The sequence below is a fragment of the Urocampus carinirostris genome, chromosome 2, assembly GCF_059441175.1.
Source record: "Urocampus carinirostris isolate Australia breed hairy pipefish chromosome 2, RoL_Ucar_1.0, whole genome shotgun sequence".
NCBI lineage: Eukaryota > Metazoa > Chordata > Actinopteri > Syngnathiformes > Syngnathidae > Urocampus > Urocampus carinirostris.
Window position 1 is genome coordinate 63,529,918 of NC_142350.1, and position 18,138 is coordinate 63,548,055.

The window sequence follows — 18,138 nt, forward strand, 5'->3', positions numbered from 1 at the left end:
ACTGTACTTAGTCACATTTTTTAGTGGAAGTACAATGTTGGCAACAAGATTCACTTGATATCATTGGCAATTATTTGAACGCAACACAAACTTTTTCTTCTTTTTTCCGTGTTTTTTTTCTACTTTTTTTTAAATTGCTTTAAAAAAAAGTCTCATTGTGTTTATTTTTTCCGAGCTGTTACTTTTTTTCTTTTTGTTCTCCGTTTACTTTTTTCCTATGTTTCTTTCTTTTCTTCCTGGCTTTTTTCTAAATTTTTCCTTCTTTTTTGTCTTCCTATTGTTTCTTTTTTTCCCAGCTTTTCACTACTTTTTCATTTTGATATTTTTGTTGTTGTTGTTCTATTCCCCCATTCCTTTAAGTCATTGTGTGCATAATTTTACATAATATTTGGTCATGTTGGGATTAAAGAAGCAAAAACAACCCGAAGAGCCGTTTAGGACCCGAAAGAGCCGGTTCCTTTTAGTGAGCCGAGCCGAAGAAGCCGCTTCTCGACAAAGTCTACTAACTTTACTTTTCAACTTCGTTCGACATTGACTTCAAAATACCGCATTTAGGACACAACGTGAGGGGAACCCTTGTATTTTTACCTTCACGCACTGTAACTTTGACTTAAGTCGCTTCTTAATTAGTCATTTTGAGCCCTCATTTTTGTGCGCTGGCGAGATTTTCTTGTGCGCTGAGAATGTGCGAGCAGTGCGCAATTGCGCGCAGCTTAGAGGGAACACTGGTCATAGTCATGTCACACAAATTCACAAAAGTGTTTCTAAGACGAGTCTGGCTCAGTTTGGTACATGTGTTTGTGTTTACAAGTGTGTTTACGTACAAACTTTCTACACAGTGCAGTTATAAATAGAAGAGCACAAAGAAGAAGGAAAACGGTAATATTGCAATATAGAAGTCTCTCCAAAAGAAATAATTCGTAGCACCATTTATAGAATAAAATCAATCAAGTTCCCTCCCTAAAAATGAACAATCATACAAATTTTACATGAACAGTGAGTTTTTTTTGTCTACAGAAATGTGGTAGATATTATAAAAGACAGCATGGAAATGAGGGAAAGCCCTCATAATGCCTACACTGCTTCTGCATTTCTTCTTCTGTCGTGATTGACGGCAGCTGACATTAGTTTGTATGGCATTGTTCTATGAAGCATCATTGCCCAGTACGGGTCATGCCCTAAAGCACAGGTGTCAAACAGGCGGCCCGCGGGCCAAATCAGGCCCGCTAAGGGGTTGAATCCGGCCCGCGAGACAACACTTAGAGAAGCGCAAGAGAAAAACAAGCTGCAGGTTGAATTATGTCAACTTGATGTTGCCAAACCCAGGTGCCTCGAACAAAGACACTGGTATTTATTTCTCTCTCTCTCTCTTTCTTTTCCACGCCTTTTCTCCCACTCTGTCTCTTTCACTCTCTGTGTCTCTCCTTTTCTCTTCCTTAGTTACTCTTTGTCTCTTTCTCTGTGTCTTTTCACCTCTTTTACTCTAACTTCCTTTTTTCCTTTTCTCTCTTCATACCCTTCGCGCTTTTTCTCTTTTCTCTCCTTCTGTCTTTCTATTTCTCTTTGGATTTCTTTCTTCCTCTCCTTTTCTTTTCCCCCTCTCTCACGACTTTTTATCTTTTGTTTCTCCCTCTCTCTCTTTTTCTTTCTTTGTCCCGCCCTCTCTCCTTTTCCCTCCCTCTTTCTCTTTATTTCTTTATCTCTTTTTCTTTCTCTTGCATCTACTAGTCCGGCCCCCAACGGAATGTTTGTTCTATCGTGTGGCCCCCGAGTTAAAATGAGTTTGACACCCCTGCCCTAAAGGATACGTGCATGCTACACCTAAAGAGGGCACTTTGAAACGTGTATTAGTGCAAGTATTTGGTCTGTGACGGTACGTTACATTATGTATATATTTCTAACTTGAATACACACAGTCTTTATAGAATTTATTTCAAAAATACATACATCATAATTTTATTTTACTTTTATTTAATAAATGTTTATTAGGAATTGACTTCCTTAATACAAAATACATTGTAAAGGTCATTTAAAATTATACATCAGTCTTACTTTTGTTTCTATGAATGATTCTACATAACAGTACTTCTTTATCACTTAAATAATTGAAATATTTTGTTTTGATATACAGTAATCCCTCACTATAGCTCGGTTTCCTTTCACGGTCTCACTGCTTCAGATTTTCATAATGCATTTTGTTTTGCATTCTGATTGGCTTAACAGTTCCGAAGAAAATGTTTACAGATACCATATACAGTAGTTTTATTCTTTAATTTAATGCTTGGGCTTGTAAAAATGGTTTGTTCTTTGGTTTTAATGTGTCATAGGGGGTTTGATTATATAATAATGGTAAACAAATAAAGGTTTGTACAGACGCTGACATACTTACAAACAATTGTTCCTAAGTTGCTTAAGTGCTATATTTTGTATGTTTAGGGTTTATATAAGTATGTTTAAGGCTAGTATACGTAACCTGGATTGTTTTGTACTGAAACATAAACATTTTCTAAAATAATATGCTCTATAAAGATAAATAAAGTTAAGTTTGACCTACTTTTGGAAGATGGGCTTCATGATTTAGGCGACTTCCTCCTCCGTGGTAAAAACTGGCCTAAAACAGTGATCCAACCATTTTCTCAACCGCATCACGCTTTCTTATTCCTCTTTAAAATAACAACTCGCCTCTTCTTTACACTTTACACCAATGGTTGCACGAGATATTAAACAATAAAAATGTCAAAGTTCATAGTGCGCTGGAGATACATTATAGAATGTTTACACACGAACTAGGAAGAGGAAGCGGACTTCTTCTTCGGGGTGGATTCTGGATGACCTCTCACAGCGCCACACGCCGGTAGTGGCGGAAAGAAGCACTACAGTAATGCATACAATACAAAATATAATTTACAGCAATATTTTTCAACATCCCGAAAAGTTTTTCGGATGGTCGAAATAGGGGAGCGTCTGTACTTCACAAAATCCGCTTATTAAAGTTTCATTTTGGAACATAACAAGGGATAAATGTAATGCATCTCAGTTTTGCATACCTTTTAACCAATAATCTGGTCAACACTGAATAAAGATAATGCAAAAAATGGCTACTAATTGTAATACAATTGTAACGTAAACATAACATGAAAATGAATAGTGAAATTCATATTCCTGCTATGTTGTTGTTGGCATAGATTAAGTGTAATATTGAAGAGATTAAAGTCGTAACAAAGTGCATCAATAGCATCCATAAATAACAGGAATCCTTTGGGTTAATCCTTTATGCAGGTCATCACAATGGAGCAAATCCCAGCACTGGGCAAAGTTCACTCATGTTACTTGTTTTTTTTTTTTTTACTCGGCATAATCCCCGACGCTGCGTTTTTCTCATTTATATCAATATATCTCGTTTTCCATGGATGAACGGTCAGAGACGCTGTTACAGAAGCGTTCCGAGAAAGGAGCACTAATGAGCTTAATTTCATTTCCCTCTTGTCTCGTCAATAGTCTTGAACGTGTCTCCATTCGTCTTCTCGGGTATACGAAGGAAGTAAAAAAAAAAAGGAGAACGAGAGGAAACCGTAGACACAAGAGTTTGAGGAAAAATCGAAACTAACTGACAATTGCTAAATTATTAACGATAAAGATATTATTAAGAATAGGTTTTAAGACGGACAAGGGGACGGGACCAAGATAAACGCCATTCACCCTATTTATCCTTTTTTCATTATTGGAATTATTTGTAACCTTATATTTCAGTAGTAAATAATAAAAATGTCAATCAATCAATTAGATACACAATTATGTTTGTTTCCCCTTCATTCTAACTGCCCAAAAAGTATACAGTGTTTAGCTATCCATCTATCTCTCTAACTCTCTTTCTCTCTATCTAGATATTTATTTAGACATCTATCCAGACATCTATCTAGACATCTATCTATCTATCCATCTATCTAGATATCTATCCATCTATCTAGATATCTATCAAATCTAGACATCTATCCATCTATCTAGACATCTATCTAGACATCTATCCATCTATTTAAACGTCTATTTAGACATCTATCCATCTATTTAGACATCTATCTATCTAGACATCTATCCATCAATTTAGACATCTATCTATCTATCTATCTATCTAGACATCTATCTAGACATCTATCTAGACATCTATCTAGACATCTATCTAGACATCTATCTAGACATCTATCTATCTACACATCTATCTAGACATCTATCTATCTATCTACACATCTAGACATCTATCGACATCTAGACATCTATCTATCCATCTATCTAGACATCTAGACATATATCTATCTATCTATCCATCTATCTAGACATCTAGACATATATCTATCTATCTATCTATCTAACTAGACATCTAGACATCTATCCAGACATCTATCTATCTAGAAATCTAGACATCTATCTAGACATCTATCTAGACATCTATCTAGACATCTATCTAGACATCTATCCATTTATCTACACATCTAGACATCTATCTATCTATCTATCTAGACATCTATCTATCTAGACATCTATCTATCTACACATCCATCTAGACATCTATCTAGACATCTATCTATCTACACATCTATCTAGACATCTATCTAGACATCTATCTATCTACACATCTAGACATCTATCTATCTCTATCGACATCTAGACATCTATCTATCCATCAATCTAGACATTTAGACATATATCTATCTATCTATCCATCTATCTAGACATCTATCTATCTAGACATCTATCTAGACATCTATCTATCTACACATCTATCTAGACATCTATCTATCTAGACATCTAGACATCTATCTATCTATCTCGACATCTAGATATCTATCTATCTATCTCGACATCTACCCATCTATCTATCTATCTAGACATCTAGACATCTAAACCTGATCCAATGTTCGAGTACTGAAACATTTTTCCCCGGTAAGAAGTAATTGTGTTCAATTTTGTTGCCTCTGCATTTAAAATACCTCAAAACATGAATAAAACATGTACCTTTATACCCCAAATTTTAATAAAACGTGTCCCTCCACAACGTTAATGATTAATAAATATGAAAATATCAAACAATTTTAAACCCTCTGTACCTTTTAGCAGCAGTTTGATGGCAGACACTCATACACCATTTTTGTATTTCCCAAACATTTCCTTCTTCACATAGATCGTCGTTCTCACTTTTCTCCTCTATTCCTCTCCCTTATCACTAACTTTTTTGGGACTTATATTTCTCTTAGGCCAAAATAGTCAATAAAACACACTAAATCACAACAAAGTGAGATATGGTCCCTCTCAAACACAATTGGGACAGCACCGATTGACTAAACAGGAAGAACAGATCAGGCGAGTGGGGATCAAAAGGACACAGTAGGGACGTCGTAATACCGGTTGTACGCCCCCTTGTGTTCATTTAGTGTGATGGGCATTTAAGCGCGCCCTGAATTTAATGAAAACCCAACACCTGTTGGACCGATGATCTCTCCCAAAAATTGCTAATTGACTGGCCACGATGGCCTCTCATCTTTATAGGCCTCGTGTTCTGCTGTGTTTGGCTGAGATCCGATTTTTTTATCTTAATGCCAGCAAAAACGACTCTAAATTTTGCGTCGAACACCAATTCGTGGGACTGTATACGTACTGTGGGATCACTGTAACAACTACATCGACCTGGTTGACAAATAATGAGTTAAAATGAAGAAAATATACTAATGATGTTCTGTCTATTGCCAGGTCCCTGGGGGAGGTGCATGGGCAGCGACTGCGGTCCAGGCGGTAGCCAAAGTCGAGCAGTGTGGTGCGCCCACGTGGACGGCTGGACCACGCTGCACACCAACTGTGACCAGTCTCTGCGACCGTCCAATCAGAGGAACTGTTTCCGTGTCTGCGATTGGCACAAAGACTTGTACGACTGGCGTCTTGGCGCCTGGAACTCGTGCGTTTCCGTGTCCTCCAGATCTTCATTGTCCCCGCGTCCCTTCCCCTGCAGTGGGGGTGAGGAAGGCATCCAAACCCGGGAGGTGAGTTGCGTTCTCAAATCGGACGGCTCGCCCGCCGAGGACGCCATCTGCGAGTACTTCGAACCGCAGCCCCGCCTGGAGCAAGCCTGCCTGATCCCCTGTCCTCAGGACTGCGTTGTTTCCGACTACTCCCCGTGGACGTCCTGCTCAAAAACCTGCGGGACGGGACTCCGCAACCGGGTCCGGAGCGTCCTGGTTCCGCCGCTTTTCGGAGGGGCCATCTGTCCCAATCTGACTGAGTTCCAGTCTTGCAAACTGGGGCCCTGTGCAGGACCCGAGGGGATGTACAGCCTCAGGGTGGGACCCTGGACTCCCTGCGTCCTGCCACAGACCCGGACTGCCCGGCAGGCAAAACGACGCAAGGGGAAAGGGCAGGGAGGCGGAGCAAAGGATCCGGAAACCAGGGAGCTAATTCAGAAGAAACGGACTAGGAACCGGCTGAACCGGCAGGAAAGTTCATCCTGGGACGTGCAGGTGGGGTACCAGACCCGAGACGTCACCTGCGTCCACAGGAACAGCAGCTCCGTTCCACGCAAGTAAGTTAGACTTTTTCACCGAAATTTAAAGAACGTAATTAACGGTAATAAGATTTTACGTGGACAGTAATAAGTATTAAAACTATTATGGACTGTACTCTTAGACTTAAATATTAGACTACTTTGAAAGGGGCTATTCTGTAGTCCATGGGCAGTGGACTTCATTTATATAGAGCTTTTGAAGTCACTGAAGAACTCCCAACGCGCTTTACAATGTATTTACCCATTCATACACACACGGACCCACACACACCGATAACGGCTTCAGCCATGCAAGGTGCCTATCTGCTTATCGAGGGCATTAGGGGTTAGTGTCTTGCCCAAGGACACTTTGACGATTATCTCAATTATTCTAATAAGGTATTTGATGTAACTAATTGTTTTAAAGTTTATTATTATTATTATTATTATTATCATTATTTTGCAGAATTGAATTCGAATTAGAGATGGGCAAGTACAAATATGTATCGATAATGTTGCCGATAGCAGCCTTACATATATTTGCGACAGTGAAGTCTCATATGCCATCTAGAGGCCATTTAGAGGACTAATAAATTGGCTCTAAAATAATGCAATCAAAAGAAAAATATTGTGTTGGATTTTAAAGATATTTTCCTAATGTTATCAATTATATTAGTGGGGGTTAAAACAAAATTATTCTTACCAATGGAATCCGTTTTTGGAATCAGTCGTGATGAAGACTCATAAGTTGAGTAATCTTGTTACATTATACATTATTAATACATACATTTTTTTATACATTTCTTTGGAATAGTCTTTTTTTCTTTCTTTTCTTTAAACTCTTCCTATATGGGTCATGCTCTCTCTCTCTCTCTCTCTCTCTCTCTCTCTCTCTCCCTCTCTCTCTCTCCCCTCTATTTCAATCCCTCTCGCTTTCTCCCCCCTCTATTTCAATCTCTCTCTCTCCCCCCTCTATTTCAATCTCTCTCTCTCCCCCCTCTATTTCAATCTCTCTCTCTCCCCCCTCTATTTCAATCTCTCTCTCTCGCCTCTATTTCAATCTATCTTTCTCTCTCTCCCCTCTATTTCAATCCCTCTCGCTCTCTCCCCTCTATTTCAATCTCTCTCTTTCTCTCTCTCTCTCTCTCTCTCTCTCTCTCGCTCTCTCCCCCCTCTATTTCAATCCCTCTCTCACTCCCCTCTATGTCAATCTTTCTCTCTCTCTCTCTCTCTCTCTCTCTCTCCTCTAATTCAATCTCTCTCCTCTATTTCAATCTCTCTCTCGCGCTCTCTCCCTTCTATTTCAATCTTGCTCTCTCTCTCTCTCTCTCTCAATCTCTCTCTCTCCCCTCTATTTCAATCTCTCTCTCTCTCTCTCTCTCTCTCTCTCTCTCTCGTTCTTCCCCCCTCTATTTCAATCTCTCTCTCTCCCTCCCCTCTCTTTCAATCTCTCTCTCTCTCAATCTCTCTCTCTCTCCTCTATTTCAATCTCTCTCTCCCCTCTATTTCTCTCTCTCTCTTGCTCTTCCCCCCTCTATTTCAATCTCTCTCTCTCCCTCCCCTCTCTTTCAATCTCTCTCTCTCTCAATCTCTCTCTCTCTCTCCCCTCTATTTCAATCTCTCTCTCTCTCTCTCTCTCTCTCTCGCTCTTCCCCCCTCTATTTCAATCTCTCTCTCCCTCCCCTCTCTTTCAATCTCTCTCTCTCTCCCTCTCTCTCTCTCTTGCTCTCTCCCCCCTCTATTTCAATCCCCCTCTCTGTCTCTCTCCCCTCAATTTCAATCTCTCTCTCTCTCTCTCTCTCTCTCTCTCTCTCTCTCTCTCTCCCCCTCTATTTCATTCTCTCTGAATCGTTTTTTCCTCCTGACTTCCAGGATCTTTTTTTTTAAACTTTCCCAGAATAAAGTGCACAAGGGTGCAGTGGCGTTCAATTGGCAAGAATGTTTAGTATACTCTTAGCCTTTATGAACTGTATTAAGCACAGAGAATAAGCATTTAGTATGAAGTTTAGATGCATAGAGTAGCAGGCCCTTAACTGACCCCATTAAAAAAAAATAATAATAATAATTAACACGGCTGTGGAGACAGGCGAAAAGAGACGGGGTAAAGAAACGAACAAAAGTCTCTTCCTTTAGAACTTCACTGCGACCTTGGAAGGAAACAAGCAAAGGCCGGTGTATTTGCTATTTCAAAAATTTGGGCAGCGGACAGCACAATGCCAAAAAAATCAAGATGTTAGCTAAAGACATTACAACCCAATAACGCTCCAGGGTAAGTTGGTCACAAATGATGACAAGGACCCCTTTCCGTTTCCTCTCCTTCTGGATAAAAGCTCCACAGTGTTCCTTCTGTTTTCTGCCACAGTTTCCTCGACTCGTTTCATCTCCAGGAAAAGCTTTTTGCGGGTGAGCCTCGGTTCTCATGAGCCTCTCTGGTGGCGGAGGACGCCATGTCATTTATAATGCACTAAACGTGTTCATTCATGTTTGTCGCCGGTGTCGCCCGTCTCTACTTTCAAAGAACAAGCGCTGAAGCGACCATGAATATTCATCCGTCTTCTGCCGACGTTGATTCCTCGCGTTGGTATAGTTTTGCTTGTTCTCCCATAACTTTTGGAAAAATTGCGGAAAACTTCACACTGTATTCAAATGCTACGTGCTAGATGTCCCAGTAATGTCACGGTTACCGTGGTTAATCGGGACGAGAACACTCTGCGAAAAATGAAAAATCCCCTTCATCAAAACCCCTAACCTTGAGATATAATAGAATAGAATAGAATATAATATAACTTTATTGTCATTGTTACAAAATGGGTTAACATATCGTGACAACGGAATTGGGCGTGACACTCCAGTTTCACACATTCACAGTGAGGTAAAAAAGCCAAGAAGATAAAGGAACAGAGAAGATAAGGTTATAAAACAAGGAGGATAAGGTTATAGTTATAATTTACACAAAATGTACCCAAGAAATGTCGGGATATAGGATGTTACATACAGTTTGGTATCATAGGGTAGATCATTAGATTATAGATCTACAAATAAAGACAGAATTGCAGTTGAATGAACGTTTATTATAGTCATAATACACAAGTAAAACAAAATTGGAGGGCTTCTCCTTTCAGAGTGATTAAGCGATTTAGAAAGTGGCTGGCAAGCTACCCGCTAGGATCGGGTATCCCCGAAATAAGCCAGGTTTCCGTGATTAAAGTCATGAATGTTGTGCTTTTCCCGCCAGTTGTAGCTCCAGGTCATCCTTTTCATGGGTGATTGATTTGGCGTTTGTCAGATACAGGCTCAGGAGGGGTGGCTTAAGTTGGTTTCCTAGCTGTAAGCCAGACCTGTAGCTTCGCTATTAGCTTCTCTACCTACGTCGCCTTGTTCGCGTCCTTGATAAACCCGATAACAATCCACGGAGCACCCGGTGGGAAATAGCATTTCTCTGCCCTCTTCTGATTTTTCCCAGAGTTTGATTTAATTGATGAACTCTTTTCAATGTAACGAGCCACCAAAGCCACTAGAAGTCGCCATGCTTCCCAGTTTGTGTGCCGGCCTGTTTCACTAGGTTTTCATCCGCTACCGATTTGTATTATGGCCGAAATGGGCAAATTGATATTCGTCTTTTTTCTAGAACTCTTTGCTCGTATACAATTATTATACGTTTTACACAATTTGACATGATCAAAAAACTTATAATGTCCAGAACAACCGTATAAATTGACACCCCCCACTCACCTTTTCCTCTGCACTATGGGTGGGGGGTTTGACTCAAATATTATCGATACGGAGCGAGTCATTGTGATTTTCTGGGAAAGATGTATTTTTTTTTGTCATGCTTAACTGAGTTTATTTAACTCTACTTCCAATGATCAACCTGGTAATGACAAAGTAACAACATAACCCCTTCTGTAGAGCATTCAGATAGATAGATAGATAGATAGATAGATACTTTATTCATCCCCGTAGGGAAATTCACACTTCCAGCAGTATCCTTGTGTTGAAAATAAAACAATAATAAAGGAAAAGGAATATAATACATAAATACCCAATGTAACGTGTTGATATAGAGTATTTAGATAATGCTACATAAAATACACACTGTAATAAAAATACGGTAACATGCAATGTGGGGGTGTGGTTTATTGTGGGCTTTTACTCCCCCGGGTGGAGTTAAACAGCCTCATGGCATGAGGAAGAAATGATCTCCTGTTGTGGAAAGATCTGAAAATATGCTGTGCACCAAAGATCACCATCAAACCTCAAGTAGCTTGAGCTGTAGTGTTAGCAACAATATTTTTTGTAGGAACGAGAATTACCTCAAAAGACTTGTGGCTGTGATTGCAGACACGTAAGCTTGTACAAAGAATTAACCCAAAAGGGGCTAATCATTTTGCAATGCTTACTTTTCCATTTTGTATTTGTTAGCACAATATAACATCCATCCATCCATCCATTATCTGAACCACTTATCCTCAGTAGGGTCGCGGGGATGCTGGAGTCCAACATGTTGAATGAATTTGTGGTGTGGATTTTGAAGAGTAGAGCGCTCGTCTTGGGATCAAGAGATTGCAGGTTCGATTCCCGGCTCCTCCGTGTTATTTATCCCTGGCCACGTCTGCTCTCCCGTCCCGGCTTACGAACCATTTTTGATCCCGACCACGTCTGGTCTCCCGTCCTGGCTTACGACTCGTTTCCGACCCCGACCCGGCTGCCGACCTGTTTTCCGTCCCTGACACCGCTATCGCTCGCTATGGAAGATAGTGTCTTTGGGCAGGACACTGAATCCCTAATGCCCCCAATAAGCAGGTCGGCGCCTTGCATGGCTGCATGGCCGCTATTGGTGTGTGAGTGTGTGTGTGAATGGGTAAGTGTGAAGCACATTGTAAAGCGCTTTGGGAAGTCTTCATTGACTTGAAAAGCGCTATATAAATGCAGACCATTTACCATTTACATTGTTATTTATAAGATTGAAGCCTGAAATATGGCAACAAAATTATTGGGGGCTAATCATTTTGCAAAGCACCGAATCGGAAAAATTCGCTCATTCTACGAGTACTTCAAGCATGATCCCGGAGGCTTGTACGTAGAGTTACCACCGTATATCGCTTTCGTTTTTCAAGACCGCGTCTCCCAGCATTTGTCAGCATCCGCCACATGGCGACGAGCAAGCCTCATTAGCATCGACTGTGGCTCTTTTCGCGTGGAACTCTCGACATCTTTTTAAGAGTCTGAGCTGAGTTTACAAAGGGCCCCCACCCCCCTTCCCCCCCCCCCCCCTCCTAATTTGGTTCCTCGCCAGGGTGCACGTCGAGTCATTAGAAATGTTTCCCAACTAAAGCCGAGGACTTCTCGGCTCAGACTTTTTACCCCCCCGAGGGGCCACGCAGTTGACGAGCTAATAGTGCTAATTCTGCCGCTGCTTCGTTTAGAAAAGCTCTTATTTGGGTGTCTCACCTCGGGCAAAACTTACTAGGTTTAAAAAAAAAAAACACACACCACCTATGTTTGTGGGTGTGTACGTGCACATTTTTGTGTCAAGTCAAGTCATATTTATTTGTGTAGCCCGTTATCACAAAAAGTGTCAATTGCCTGTACAGAACCCAAAAAACAACAACAAAATACCTAGGAAAATACAACATCAGCTATTTAACATATTTTTGTGGGAATAGGAATATTTTCAGCTACATTTGGAAAAAGTAAATATGTAACCTGGTTTGAATATCGCTCTTTTTTCCCTCTTGTTCTCATCCTCTCCCTTCTTCTCAGTATTTTCCAGACAGGATGTGAAAGAGAGAGACAGAGAGAGACAGAGAGAGACAGAGAGAGACAGAGAGGGACAGAGAGGGACAGAGAGGGACAGAGAGGGACAGAGAGGGACAGAGAGGGACACGGAGAGGGACACGGAGAGGGACACGGAGAGGGACAGAGAGGGACAGAGAGGGACATAAAGAGAGAGGGATTGAATTAAAGGGGAGAGAGAGAGAGAGAGATTGAAATTGATTTAAATAGAGGGGAGAGAGAGAGGGATTGAAATTGATTTAAATAGAGGGGAGAGAGAGAGGGATTGAAATGGATTGAAATAGAGGGGAGAGAGAGATTAAAATAGAGGAGAGAAGGATAGATTGAAATGGATTGAAATAGATAGAAATAGAGGGGAGAGAGAGAGATTGAAATAGATTGAAATAGAGGGGAGAGAGAGAGATTGAAATAGAGGGGAGAGAGAGAGATTAAAATAGAGGGGAGTGAGAGAGAAGATTGAAATGGGTTGAAATAGAGGGGGGAGAGAGATTGAAATAGAGGAGAGAGAGAGATTGAAATAGATTGAAATAGAGGGGAGAGAGAGAGAGAGATTGAAATACATTGAAATAGATTGAAATAGAGGGGAGAGAGAGATTGAAATAGAGGAGAGAAAGAGAGATTGAAATAGAGGAGAGAGAGAGAGAGAGATTGAAATAGATTGAAATAGAGGGGAGAGAGAGAGAGATTGAAATACATTGAAATAGATTGAAATAGAGGGGAGGGAGAGAGATTGAAATAGAGGGAGGAGAGAGATATTAAAATAGATTGAAATAAAGGAGATAGAGAGAGATTTAAATAGATTGAATTAGAGGGGAGAGAGATTAAAATAAAGGGGAAAGAGACAGAGATTTAAATAGATTGAAATAGAGAGGAGAGAGAGAGAGAGAGAGATTGAATCAGAGGGGAGAGAGAGAGAGGGAGAGATTGCAATCGATTGAAATAGAGGATAGAGAGAGAGAGATTTAAAAATATTAAAATAGAGGTGTGAGAGAGCGAGAGAGAGAGGAATTGAAATAGAGGTAAGAGAGAGATTTAGAGAGACGTTGAAATAGAGGGTAGAGAGAGACAGAATTAGAAAGAAATTGAAATAGAGGGTAGAGAGAGAGAGAAAGAGAGAGCGCTCGAAACAGGGGGTAGAGAGAGAGTGAAAACGAGAGAGATATTGAAAAACAGGGAAAGAGAAAGAGAGAACAAGGGAGACAGAGAGAAAGAGCGAGATATAGATACTGAAATAGAGGGGAAAGAGAGAGAGAAAAAACAAGAGAGAGAAATTATCAAAAAGAGGGGATAGAGTAAGAGAGAGCGAGAGAGAGAGATATTTAAATAGAGGGGGAAGATAGATAGCAAGGGAGAGAGATAGAGAACAAGAGATTGAGAACAAGGGAGAGGGTGAGAGTGAGAGAGAAAACAAGGGAGAGAAAGATGGAGATACAGGGAAAGAGAGAGACAACAAGACATTGTTTAGATAGAAAGAGAGAGTGTGAGAGAAAGAGAACAAGGGAAAGAGATAGAAAACAAGGGAAGAGAGAGAGAGAGAGAGAGAGAGAGAGAGAGAGAGAGAGAGAGAGAGAGAGAGAGAGAGAGAGAGAGAGAGAGAGAGAGAGAGAGAGAGAGAGAGAGAGAGAGAGAGAGAGAGAGAGAGAGAGAGAGAGAGAGAGAGAGAGAGAGAGAGAGGCAATGACATATATAGGAAGAGACTAAAAAAAGAAAGAAAGAGAAAGAAAGAAAAGTCTTTTTTATTTGTGACCCTGAATCACTAGAAGTCTCAAAGGACTGCACAGACCACAGACTATTAGACTACGTATTCTGTAATTGCTTCTCAATTATTTGATGTCACGTCCCCCCTTGGAAGAAGACATCCTCTCATGTCACCTTCCCCAAAACGATTTTTTTGTAAGTGATCACATAATATGCCAAATCTTCACCTTTTTCCACATATTTGCTAAAAAAAAACAAAATGAATGGGTCGTAATGCCTTTAAGTGACACTTTCATTTATTTGGCTTCATGCTGGCCTCTGCCAACAATTGTGGTAGAGCCAACACACTGGTCTTTGCTGGTCTCCCTCCGCGGTCACAGTGAAGTGCTACGTACTCTTCATCAAACTTCCTCGTCTTATCTTCGGCATCCGTGTTTAATATTTTTCTGGAACACTTTGTGCCTACACTTCATCCTCAATGCTTATTCTCCGTGCTTAATGCGGTGAACGAAGACTGAAGGTGATCAAAACACTGCCGATCGAACGTCGCTGCGCCCTTGTGTGGTGGAGGTGCAATTGCACTTTATTCTGGGAAGGTTAAAAATAAAGTACCCCCAAAATCAAACGCACCCACGCCCCCCTTGACTAAGTAGTAATAGACAAAATAAGTTTTTAACGGGTATCTAATAGTAAAAAAGGAAAAAAAATGTTAACTTATCATCCCTTGTCAAGAACCGAAACTGGATCAGGACCCAAACGCGTGACGTTACTCACACAAGCCTTTTATTTTACGGGAAATGGGGAGTCATGCATGTTAGGCAGCAGTTTGGCGTGAAATGATAAATCATCATGACAGGAGGAGCCGGGAATCAAACCTGCGACCTCTTGATCCCAAGACGAGCGCTTTACACCTCCTGAGCCAGGTAAATAATAAAAGATAAAATAATGATCTGGTCTTACCTTTTTTCAGCTCGAACTTTGCAGTTGGATGCAACAGGAATCGAACACGGTTCGCAGTAGTGAGAGCACTGAATTCGAACCACTGGACCAATAGTGGTACAGATGACATAGGAAAATGCAGTCTCATTTATTACACTATTTCTGTCAGAACCAGAACAGATACAGGACCCAATCGCATTTTACGGGAAATGGGGAGTCATGCACGTTAGGAAGCCGGTTTGGCGTGGAAGGACAGGAAGCCAGAGACCAAGACCAATACCGATTGTCCGAGTTGATGTCAGACAGATGGGGTCGAAAAACGGACAGGACGGGACGGACAGGATAGATAATGAAACAGGATATCGAAAATAAACAGGACAAACTAGACAGGAACGAAAACTGGAGAAAATGATAAACAGGACAAAATAGACGGAAACAAAACTGGAAACCGAAAATAAACAACAACATCCCGGACTGGAAACAGGAACAGGACCGAGTCGAAACCCACGTCTTGTGGAGCAGAAGTTCGTTGACGGACTGACAAAGGAAAAATGAGAGCACTGAGCTTAAATAGACCGAAAGCCAATCTGTCAATGAGCCGCAGCTGGTGCTACATGGGCGGGGCCAATTGGGCGCCATGGCAACCGTGACATCCCTCTTTTTTTATTTCACAGCACAGAAACAAAGAACTAAAAAATATTTGTGTCTAAGTGTCTAAAACCCTCGAAATGATTAGGCAAGAAAATGAAGAATATGGTGCGTTTTTGGTCACTTTGAGTCTCCATAGTCTTCTTGTGTTTTTACTTGTGTTTTTAGCACAGTATATATATATATATATATATATATATATATTATATGTATATATGTATATATATGTATATATTTTCACGACCAGAACAAAGGGCTAGACCCGGTCAGAAACGAGTCGCAAGCCAGGACGGCAGAGTAGACGTGGTCGGGATCAAAACAGGTCATAGCCGGAGACAAACGGGAGCCAAAACGGGACTGGCGGGAGTCAGGGTCAAAAAAGGCTTGCCTTGTATCAAGAGGTTCGCAGACGGACTGACAACAGGGGAGTGACGGTACTGGGTTTAAATAGGGACAGGGAGCCAATCAGAGCCCGCAGCGGTTGGCGCCAAATGAGCGGGCACAGGTGATTCACATCGGGTAGATCCAATCGAGTAACGTTTCTCACAAGTTTATAGAGATAGAGATCCGGTGTTCGCTGGACGCGGGAGGCAAGTCGCTCTCGCACTCGGATTAAAATCCGGATGCGGAAGTGGATCTTCCATAGCGAGCGATGGCGGTGTCAGGGATGAAAAAAACAGGTCGATAGACGGGACAAAAGAGCAAGAACGACGTCGGGGTCATAAACGGGTCGTAAGCCGGGACGGGAAAGTAGACGTAGTCGGGATCAAAAATGGTTCGTAAGCCGGGACGGGAGAGCAGACGCGGTCGGGATCAAAACAGGTCATAGCCGGAGACAAACGGGAGCAAAAACGGGACAGTTGGGAGTCAGGGTCGAAATAGCTTGCCTCGAGTAAACTAAGGTTCACAGACGGACTTACAACAGGGGAGCGACAGGAATGGGTCTAAATGGGGACAGGGAGCCAATCAGAGCCTGCAGCGGTTGGCGCCAAATGAGCGGGCACAGGTGATTCACATCGGGTAAATCCAATCGAGTAACGTTTCTCACAAGTCACATAGAGATCCGGTGTTTGCTGGATGCGGGAATCAAGTCGCTCTTTCACTCGGATGGTGATCCGAATACAGAAGTGTATCTTCCGTCTCAAGTCATGGCGGTGTCAGGGATGAAAAAACAGGTCGATAGACAGGCCAAAAGAGCAAGAACGTGGTCGGGGTCATAAACGGGTCGTAAGCCGGGACGAGAGAGTAGACGTAGTCGGGGTCATAAACGGGTCGTAAGCCGGGACGGGAGAGCAGACGTGGTCGGGATCAAAACAGGTCATTGCCGGAGACAAACTGGAGCAAAAATGGGACAGGAGGGAGTCAGGGTCAAAAAAGGCTTGCCTTGTATCAACAGAGGTTCGCAGACGGACTGACAACAGGGGAGTGATGGTACTGGGTTTAAATATGGACAGGGAGCCAATCAGAGCCCGCAGATGTTGGCGGGTACAGGTGATTCACATCGGTAATCATTCAGATTCAGATCTACTTTATTGTCATTCTAGTACACGTGTATACAGAACGAAATGTCGATACATCTGACCCGCACAGTTTCCTCGAATGTACAGATATAAGTAAAAGTTGTATTGTATTATGGCTACGTATAGTATTTTACCATACCGTAGTGCCGATAGTGCAAGAGGAGTAGCTAACCAGATGTGCAAAATGGGCATTCAGGTTAACAAGTCAGGTAAACAGTAACATTAACACTGTAACAGTAACGCTGTAATTACAATAGTGTAGAGAGCAAATGTGCAAGGAGTGGCAAGCTATAAAGAACTGCCAGTAGTGCAAAAAGTCAGATTAGCAGCCGTTAAGATTTAGGTTAACTATATGTTAGATTGACCATTTAACAGTCTAATGGCCAGGGGGACTAGACTACTGCGGAACCTGGTGGTCCTGCACCGCACACTGCAGTACCTCTTCCCAGAGGCTAGCAGAGTGAACAGTCCATGATGGGGGTGAGAGGGGTCCCCGATAATGTTCTTAGCATGGGATAGGCAGCGCTTCTGGCCAATGTCCTGAATGGAGGGAAGTGTAGTCCCGATTATTTTCTCTGCTGTCCTCGTTACCCTCCTCACACTACCCCAGTCGGTAGCGCTGCAGCCTCCACACCACACAGAGATACAGCTGGTCAGGATATTCTCTATGGTGCCCCTGTAGAATGTGATGAGGGAGGTTTTCGGATGAAAAACTGGAGAGGGATAGATTCCTAAATTTGCTCAGTTTTAGCAGAATTAGTGTTACAAAGATACAACGATACATTAAAAAATAGGCTATTATTTTATGAATTAATTTTAAAAGCTTCCTTCTTGAGGCATCACCCCAAGCCCGACAGAAGTTTTTGGTTAGCTTTCATTAAACACAGTGAGCTGAGACATTCCCTGCGTGCTTCATTAACTCGCCAAGATGAAATATGCGAGAGTTAATGTAATGCTAAGCCGAGAGAGGGGATTGGGTAGCCCGGGAGCAATGATTAAGTGATACTTGTC

The 18,138-nt window shown here is 41.7% G+C and overlaps 1 protein-coding gene across 1 annotated transcript in view; it reads left to right on the forward strand.

Moving 5' to 3' along the window:
- LOC148372974 (thrombospondin type-1 domain-containing protein 7A-like) overlaps positions 1-18,138 on the forward strand; it is a 339,221-nt gene that overhangs the window by 124,922 nt on the left and 196,161 nt on the right. The window contains exon 2 of the mRNA XM_088327730.1: positions 5,743-6,565. Within this exon, the coding sequence (XP_088183856.1) occupies positions 5,743-6,565 (823 nt within the window). The remainder of the gene's footprint in view (positions 1-5,742; positions 6,566-18,138) is intronic.